This window comes from Pyxicephalus adspersus, chromosome 6, assembly GCF_032062135.1.
Source record: "Pyxicephalus adspersus chromosome 6, UCB_Pads_2.0, whole genome shotgun sequence".
NCBI classification, from domain to species: Eukaryota; Metazoa; Chordata; class Amphibia; order Anura; family Pyxicephalidae; genus Pyxicephalus; species Pyxicephalus adspersus.
The window spans coordinates 17092010-17102098 of NC_092863.1; the positions used below are offsets into that span (position 1 = coordinate 17092010).

The 10089-nt window shown below is 37.3% G+C and overlaps 1 protein-coding gene across 1 annotated transcript; it reads left to right on the forward strand.

The window, feature by feature from the left end:
• Window positions 1–5144: 5144 nt before the first annotated feature.
• Window positions 5145–8506, forward strand: LOC140333251 (keratin, type I cytoskeletal 12-like). The gene is made up of 8 exons (XM_072414793.1): window positions 5145–5631; window positions 5830–5912; window positions 6011–6167; window positions 6377–6535; window positions 6625–6750; window positions 7046–7263; window positions 7401–7438; window positions 8228–8506. Exons 1-8 carry the CDS (start codon window positions 5182–5184, stop codon window positions 8323–8325), a joined length of 1329 nt encoding a protein of 442 aa, XP_072270894.1. The 5' UTR covers window positions 5145–5181; the 3' UTR covers window positions 8326–8506.
• The last annotated feature ends 1583 nt before the right edge of the window (window positions 8507–10089 follow it).

The following is a 10089-nucleotide window of genomic DNA, read 5'->3' on the forward strand; positions in this document are numbered from 1 at the left end:
AATGGCCGAAAGGCCTTTTAATAAACAAAATTTCTGAAAACAATAACAATTATTTAAACATTTTTCATAAATACCCAAAACAAATAAATAACCATAAAACACCAAATAGCAAAAAATTAACATAAAGAACAATCCAACTAACAATACAAATACATAAATAACACATAACCTTGACTCAATACACCCACTCTCCTGGTTACTGGTCCTTGAAGGCCCCCTCTACTATACCCCCAAACTTATTTTGGTCTGCACCGCCATGATATATATGCTCTCAGCCGCACCACAAGCTCAGGAACGATAGCTGCAGCACTTGCAGCCGTTTCAACCAAGACCCATCAACTACCAATTACCAAAATTGCAGAGAGACCCATTTGGAAGATGAGCCTCTCATCCCCACTGAAATAGACCAGAAAACCACCTTCCTTCAAGGACCTCACCGCAGCCACAAAGCTCAACCTAACCAAATCCCCACAAGCACCCAAATACTAGGAAGGGTGGGTGGGAAACTTTCTGGACTCTCCCCGTCCTGCCATAGAATGATGAAATGATCCTCCCCTTCCGTTTTCCCCCCCCACTTTTCACTCCTCTTCCGCCTCCCTCAACTACGTCCCCCCCCCACTCTAACTTCCCCTCCTAATCACGTTGCAAGTTAGTTAACCCTAGCACTGCCTGCTCCCTACCCCTTCCCAGTCATGGAGGCCTTCCACTATGTTCTCCCGCTCCAGGCCTCTCTATACTGTTATGCAGTATTTGATTTTTATTCTGAGAAAAAAAAATGTTATTTTGAATAATATTTAAATGAAAAATAAAATGGCGAGCTAAGAAACTAAAATGGCGAGCAATTTAATCCAAAACATAGACCAATACATTGCTTTTCGATTTTTTTTTTTTTTTTTTTTGCGCTGTAGGTTTTTCAAACTGAGATCACCAGTACCTTTCAACTTGAAGGCTATCACTAATTGCAACTATTTAGAGCCATATAGAGCAGGTGGTTTCGAATGGTGAGCCACTTCTTTGGCTTTAGGAGGTCTGACGTTGGTTGATGGATACATGACCAGTGGAAACGATGAGTATTTCCTTGGGGTTTGAACCGTTTCCAGGTTACCACTGTTTTCCCATTGACTAGAAGTACTGACGAGGATATGTTTTATTTGGGAGATTGTTTTCTCTGCTTTCTGAAACTTTTTCTTCCCCCACCCTATTCCATCAACAGAATACCAATCATTTGGTAATGGTAAAAAGGGGCCACCTCTCAGCAAAACATTCTGCTAGTGACAACTTTTTTATACTATTGGTCATATATTCATTATTGCAAAAAAAAAAAAAAAAGTTGTAGCCAATAAAAGATTTAGACCACTAATTCTACATTTGGTAACTATCAACAATAAAACATTCTTGTAAAAAAATCTGATACAGAATAAAACGTTTAAATAGAAGTTAACTGTGCCATCTGTATTCTTGCCCCTGATGACCACCAGCCAATGAGAATGCCATATACCTCAACTACAGACTTATGACCAGTTGTTTAAAATGTTTAAGTGTGGTTACCATGCCATGCCAAGTGCACATGAGACTGCGCTAATTAATGGGCATGGTGAAAGGTGGAGAGCATGGAGAGCTCCTTTGAGCGCATGTTGTCTGTACACAGCAAAATCTTCCACATACAAGCACATAACAAAGGAGTTGTCCACACCAGCCCATGAAATAGTCTTTGAGTGAGGCTTTAGTTCCTCACATTTTTATGCAATCTTTTTTTTCAACCCACTGAATTAAAGGTGAAAGTCTGCAGTTCAACTGGATCTGAGTTGTTTCATTTAAAATTAATTGTGGTAATGTACAGAACCAAAATTAGAAAAAAGTTGTCTCTGTCCAAAAATTAATGGACCTAACTGCATATAGAACCATATTATACATCACTGTACATCAAATAGGGGCCGCAAATGACAGACAGAAACAGACAGACACAGGAAGAGGAGAGAACTCTGACCCAAAGAGCTTACAATCTAGGAGGTGGGGGAAGTATCACAAAATAGGAAGGGGGATAGGGAGTGGTGGGAAGTAGTGAAGGTTTTAAGAGACAGAAGAAGATGGGTAGGCAAATTTGAATAGATGGGTTATAAGGGCTCTTTTAAATGAGCAGAAAGTAGGTGCATGCCAAATAAGAGGAAGACCATTCCAGAGAGTTGGGGCAGCTCTAGAAAAGTCAAAATACGGCCATGAGAGTAAGTTGTTTGTAGTCCCAATACCCAACATGAGTAAGTCCCCCTGTGATAAGTGTCAGGAAGGAGAAATATATCCATATAGGCCACCAGTATATTTTTAGTACTGGTATTTTCCTCTATAACCCGGGTCATTCCTCTCCAGATGAACACTATCACAATGGACCACAGTTATATAGACAAATTATAATTTTTCCCCACTATAAAATTTTTCTTGTTCCCAGATTAGTTTATCATAGCCTGAAAATCATTGTATTAATGCCAAATACACCACCAACCTCTCCTTCCCCCAACCACAAGCCTCAATAAGTAACTATACCATGCTTGATTTACTTTGTTGTCCCTTAAAATTTTTTTGTAAATGCATGGGTATATTAATACTAAATGAACACTCATAAAAAGTATTTCAGTGATGACAAGATAATATTCTTGTGCATGCTCCACCCAATCTGCTCACACTGGAAATTGACTTTGGGTGCCAGCCATTGTCATGTAATATGGCCATGTAGCATGTAGCATGGCTTATAAATGCTGAAAATAAACAATATCTTCACTCCAAAAAATAATTAAAGTCTCTAAAGCTGGTAATAAATGAATGGTAGCATTGTAATTAAAATAATTGTTTACTATGTGACGCCAAAGGGACGGTTCATTAGTGCTAAACAGTAATCACGTCAAAATGCAGTATCCAATAAAATTGTTAAAATTATATTTTTGAAAGAATAATTTTACACATACGCAATCTGAATGATTACATTTCTATATACGGGGAAATATGTATCTATCTTATCTTGGACTTGTTGGTGGTCTATGCCTTGTGACGTAAATTGTAAATTTATAACATTCTTTCCTAAAGTAGAACCTCCTATCTATGTTATGGAGAGTAGAGGGGGGTTCTGTTGTCCTACCACACTCTGTCATAAGGTGACAATGCTGCTTTTCCATAGATACAGTACATTAAGTAAGAGTCACCCTTGGTATAGTCACCCTAAGATAGGAAGTGTGTTACTGGTGGAATCATCAGTTGCAATAAAAGAATCATTAAATAAAAGAAAAGTGTGGCCACCTCACCTCGGGCCTAGTGACCTCAGACCTCAAAATTTGCATTCTTTATTTTGATTCTGTCTTTATTACAATCCATCTTTTTTCTTCAAATAGGTAAAAATATCCGCATTGTGCACCATTGCAAAAATGGGGATTGGCCAACTGAGAGAAGAATAGATCAATTGAACATGGGTCTTCTTAAGGTCTATATTTGAGCACATATGTCACAGCACTTGTGCCAAAAAATACTAAAGTCTGATTAAAAGTAACACAGCTGTGCAGAGGTAAGGAGTATGTAATATATTCAGTGCAGAGGTCAGGAGGTATTATGTACAGAAGCCTTTCTCAACCTATTTAACATGGAGGAAGCATGAGAACCCCTTCTATAATTACAATATCCGCAGGCTACAGTACATTAGCCTGGTGGTCAATGGAAAGAATGCCTCCAATATTGCTGGCGAATGGGAAGTTTGTCATCCTAAAGATAGCCAAAAACATCATTGGTGTAATTTAACCTGACCTGGGAGGCATGAATTGCTCTTTGCTTAAGGGACCCCTAGCAGCCTCTATAGGAACGCTAGTTGAGAAACACTGATGTAGAGAAAACAGGGGTTAGGAGTACATGTGATGTACAGCCCAGCAAACAGAGTACAGCCTTATGTAATATACATTGTATATAATATATATTGGGCTAGAGTCAGAAGTAGTATGTAACATGCAAATGTTAAGCTACGTACACATGTCCAAAGGTTCTCGGCCGTTATCGGACGAGAATCTGGCGTGTGTATAGCGCCCATCGTCCATACGACAGTCCTGGCAGAACCACGGACGATGGACGACGAATGATCCTAATGCAAGGGAAGGGGGAGAGCGCACAGCAGGGTGCCGCTCCACCGCTCTCCCCTCTCCATAGAGCAGAACGGTGCGGTACAGCACTCATTCATGCACCGTGCAGTGCTTATTCATTGGAAAGGATCTTTCATGATTGATTGCTTGCACGTGTGTACCCAGCTTTAGACATAGTATATGATGTATACTGTGCAAGGGTCAGGAATAGTGAACCATGCGGGTATTGCTCACATTTTCACAGTGTACATCATATACTGTACTGCTAACTACCCTTGAACAATTTAATATATTTGACCAGTACAAATGTAATTTTCTTAATTATAAATATATATATATATATATATATATATATACTGTTTATATTGCCAAAAAAAACATACCCTATACCCTGTTTTTAATCTTCCCTATTGAACTCGGAATTCAGCTTTAAGCAATGACATCCTTTACAAATGATTTGCTATGTACATGAATCCAAATAAAAACTTTTGTCATCACGAAAAAAACAGTATTAAGTTCTTTGAAGACGCTAACAGGTGTACTCTAAAGTTATTATGTTGCTACTGAGTAAATATAAGAAAAATTACAAGCTGATTACAAAGTGTTTCTGATCCCACAACACCTCTGTTCTTGCAGTAGCAATAAAATGTTGAGGTATTGGTTCTCAAGAATCAGTCATGCTTGTTTAAATAGTACAATGCTCTAGATGGCATTTGCCTTGCCAATTCACTCATAATTTCCGTCTATTAAAAATAACGCTGGGAGGGTAAATTGTTTCAAAACATAAATTACTTGTCTAGATTTAAATGATTAAAGAAAATAATACTTATCCATGCTCCACCCTAATATCATTTTATCATAACAAGCAACCTAAGGCATTTTGCAAATTAGGCCAAGTGGACACATCTTTTAATTAACCTTTCATCAAGAATTTAAAAGCCAGACATGGGTTTGGGAGTTGTATGAAACTGAAACACCCACATATCATATATAAAGGCTAATGATTTTTATCAGAGCAGTAAGCTTGCTATCTCTTTCACTTAGCTACTAGGAGGGCTATTATACCAAGAACATGTCTTATCAAAAATCATCTGCTTCATCCAGACACTCCATCAGTGGTGGAAACTATGGAACAGCAGTCTGCTCCTTCCTTGGCAGTGCTGGCGCTACATGCGGAGCTGGAGGCTTTGGTTTTAACCAAAGTGGAGGTGCTTTCGGTGGCTTTAGTGGTGGGAGCATGAGTGGAGGAGCAGTTGGTGGCTTTAATGCAGGATCCTTCGGTGGTGGTTTCGGTGGGGTAGCTTTTGGAGGAGAAGGCCTCCTTTCTGGAAGTGAGAAAGAAACCATGCAAAATCTTAACGACCGCCTGGCTTCATACCTGAACAAAGTGAAGGATTTAGAAGAAGCCAATGCTGACCTTGAATACAAAATTAAGGCTTGGTATGAAAAGCAGGCCAATGATGGCAAACAAGTTAAGGATTATTCCAAATATTACCAAGTCATTGAAGAACTCAAGAAGCAGGTATTGATTTCAAATCAATATTATTGTAACCATATATGATATTTTGCCATTAAGATAAAAGCAAACTGAATTGAAATGCCTCCATTTTTTACCATCATGTGCTCAGTATATCTTGCATAAAGAAGAAATGCATAACCAAATTATTTTCTTAATCACATCATGAAAACATACTTGATCAGAATCTTTTCTCTTGTATAGATTATTGAAGCCTCTGTGGAAAATGCAAGAATTGTCCTCCAAATTGACAATGCACGTTTGGCAGCTGATGATTTCAAGCTCAAGTAGGTTTTTGATCAACAATTATATGTTTAGAACAACTAATATGTTTGTTGTACATTGTATATGCAATATATGAATGATGACATTTTCTGCCATGTAGGTTTGAGAATGAGCTGGTTCTTCGTCAAAGCGTGGAAGCTGATATTAATGGCCTGCGCAAAGTACTGGATAACCTCAGCTTGGCTAAATGTGACCTGGAATCTCAGATTGAAAGCCTAACTGAGGAGATTTTGTGTCTCAAGAAGAACCATGAGGAGGTATCATAGAGTAAACTGCACAATATATTTATTCACAGATGCAAAAGTTTATAATTCATATTTCCTACTATATCAATTTTTTATTCCTTATTTTTTTTCTTTATTCCTGTTTTATTCTTTTTTTGTTAATCAGAAAATTCATCTTAATTTTCTTAAAAGGTTATTTTATATTATTATATTATAAATCATATTAATTTTATTGCTTCCAGGAAATGAAGAGCTTACAAGGGGTCACAGGACAACTTTCTGTGGAGATGAATGCTGCTCCAGGAATTGACCTCACCAAAATCTTAAATGATATGAGATCTGATTATGAAGACTTGGCAGAGAAAAATAGAAGGGACGCGGAAGCTCAGTTCAATGAAGCGGTAAAAAAACTGCCAACTGCCACAATTGACTGCCATTGAAATTACAGAATAAACTCTTTAAGTATCTAAAATCCTAATTTATGTTTCAGAGTCGAGCCATCAAACAAGAAATTTCATCTGGTGCAGAGCAGATCCAATCTAGCAGAAGTGAAATTACTGATCTGAAGAGGAATGTACAGGCTCTTGAGATTGAGCTACAAGCTGCCCTTGCAACGGTAAGCCTGTAAAACTGCTCTAATATACCTCTTATTAGCATTTATTATAATTACTATTTTTGTTGAAAATAAGATTTGCTTGTACCATAATTATTACAATTTTTTATTGAAAAATGTGTTCACTGCTCGTTTAAAAAATCTTGGAAATTATTTTTAACCTTGCCTTAACGCATTAATGCTTTAATCAAATTTTAGATCATGTGTACTTTAGGCAAATCGTAAGCGATTTTGTAAGGCTGGCAATATTGATATATAAACAACCAGATAATAATTAAGCAATGGTTTCTTTTTTTAGAAAAAATCACTGGAAAGCTCCTTGGCCGAGACAGAAGGCAACTACTGCATGCAACTTGGGCAAATCCAGGCAAAAATAAGCTCCTTGGAGGAACAGTTGTGTGAAGTTAGAACAGATATGGAAAGACAAGGTTTAGAGTATGAACAACTTCTGGACATCAAGACTAGACTGGAGAGGGAAATTGAAACCTACCGCTGCTTACTTGATGGACAACCCATGTAAGAATAATATTGTTAATACATTGGTATTAACCCTGTATAATAGATCTTACCTATCCCTATCAGTATATGTTAATAAACACTTTTGTCGAACTGAGAAAGTAGCTTACATATTGTATTCCTCTTCTTGTTTTTAGTTCAGTGCCCCTTCCACAACCTGTTCAGCCTGTTAAAGGTAAGTTCTGTTGTCTTTTTGATCTTTAGTAAAAGTAAATCATCCTGAAACCTATGTTTTGATAAATAAACAGTCATTAATAACAACAGCTCATGTATTTTTATAGTTTCATGTTTTATTATCTATGTCTACGGGTACTTTTTATGTCTTATTACTTTGCCCAGGTAGATTTGAACAAGGTTGCCAGTGATAATGGGCAATGTCTAGAGCAGCATGTGCCAAGCTTAAAAATGTGCAGATTGTTATCGGGAGGGATAAGAGAAATTAGGAGGCTGAGAAAGTGTAGTGGAAGGGATAAGAGGAATTAGAAGGCTCATTAGTTATGAAAACCTACTCTACGTGCTCTGGTTTAGTTGTCTGTGATGTATAAAACTGCCTGCTGCTTTCAGTAACTTTACTAATAATCATTTTTACTGAAATAATCATGTAGTAAAAGAGGCAGAGCTTTACAAATCACGTCTTGGGATTACGTGTTTACATCACGTTTTGGGATTATTGCCTTATTAACACACTTGGCCCATGGCAAGAATTAATTTGGTGGGCCCCCTTAAACCTTAATTTTAATAGTTCTCCAAGCCTGGAAAAGATCAACTATCACAAGAGTTCCAGGGTGATCCAGCAAACATTGAATGATTTATTGGATCACCCAGGTTCCCCTATGATAGTCTACCTTTTCCAGTCTTGGGGCACCTTGATAAAACAGGCCCCATGTGCGCATTCTAATGCATACAAACACACAACAACCATGCTACTTATATTTAACAACTAATATAAATTCTTTCTCCTCAGATCCACAAAGGGTCAGAATAATAAGAACCATTGTTGAGGAATGCGTTGATGGAAAAACCGTATCCCAGCAAGTGAAAGAAAGAGAAGAAAAGATCTAACTGGTACCAAGAAGGCCTCCTATATCATTAATGGCTCTAAAATCTCCTGAACCTCTTCTGATGTCCTCATCAGACTAACTTCTAGAATTCTGCATCTTCCATTCTGATATTACTTAATATAATAAGATATGTTTATGTCTCTGGAAGGGTGATTTCCTATTAATAAAGCTTTCTTCTGATGCAAAAAAGTTCCTTCTATAATATATGTGTTTTGGGATTAATGTTATCCAATTTGGGTTGCAAAGAGCAAAACGTCCTATAGACACCTGGCATTTCTTGACATAAGTTTTATTTAGTTATAATACCCTTCATTTACAATTTACTGCATGTAAGAGTGCTATACATTAACCACAATATAACCAAGATCAAAATCAATTTACATTTTACTATAATTACTACACACACCAAATACAGAAAATGTAACAACCATCACAGTTTTTAGAGGCACAAGCCCATGTTTAAATTTGACCCTACCTAATGAGTCATGGAAAAAGTATGTAGCCAGTTAGGCAAGAAATCTGATGAAGCTGGTCATGGTTTGCTTAAAACAAGTCTTGTTATCAAGTAATGACCGGTTCTGTATTGACAAAATTCTTCACCTTCTTTGAACTGGGATTCTATACTAGTTCCTTTCTATGAGGAAAGGTAAACTCTTAGGTTTCAAATCTATGTATCCCACAAGCAATATTTATTTAGTAAGTGGCAAAGCCAACATTTATTATTAACTTATGACTTCCATTACATTTAATAAAAGATTAATCTTAAAAAAGTAAAAGGGTATAAATGATGAAATACTAATATCCCTTATTTCATAGCTTAGGGCACAAATAAGTTTTGGACAAGGAGAGAAAGAAGAAAAAAATTAAATAGGGATGGTTTCGGACAGGATGCCAGCTACACAAATGAGGCTCATTACTGTGTAATTTATGTATGTATTATGCACATACAGTAAATCTGGGAGTGCAAGCTTTAGCAGCTACTTTTAATATAAGTAACATAAATGAATATTAAACAGGAAGGCTAAGATTGCCATGATTTTAACCTAATATTGAAAGTTAGATACAGACATCTCTCCTTTTGACAAAGTCGAAATTTCTCCCAAAAAACAGTAGTATGTTCAAAATTTACTTTAAAAATGAACTCCCTTCTGCAATATGTGCATCTCAGAACTACCTAGACATCACTATTATTCATAATCTGACATTTCAGTAAAGGTCAAAACAGCTAATCCTTCCGGAGTTAGACTGGCCCACCATGGGACTGATGTGCCAACACAACTTTTTTTTATACCATTTTTCAACCATAGGGCACAGGACAGCTGCCTGGCCCTCTGGTGGACCCTTGCACAAAATTCTGATAAATTCTGTGCTAGGGGAGCTATGCATTCTGGTGGGCCCTACTTCTCCCTTTCTGTGGTGGGCCACAGATCACCAGTCTTGCCTCGTGTCTATCAACCACTCCACTTTCCCCCTTCCGGTGCTGATATGTGCCTAACGCCCACAGAAAGCAGTAATTCTTGACTGTCTCATTGACCAGATGGCATCATCCAGTGGGGGGAATACCTTGGTCTCTAGGGGAAGATCGTTATCCAGTTTTACTCACTAATTATGTACCAGATTTTCATAAGCCGAATAGTTCAGAGCCGGGAGATGTTTTTGAAAGAAATGCCAATTTTAACTCGATATTTGCTCATATTTCTAAGCATGGATTAGTTTCTAGTTTAGCCAACATTAAAACAATGAAAGCGTGAGTCTTTCAACATTG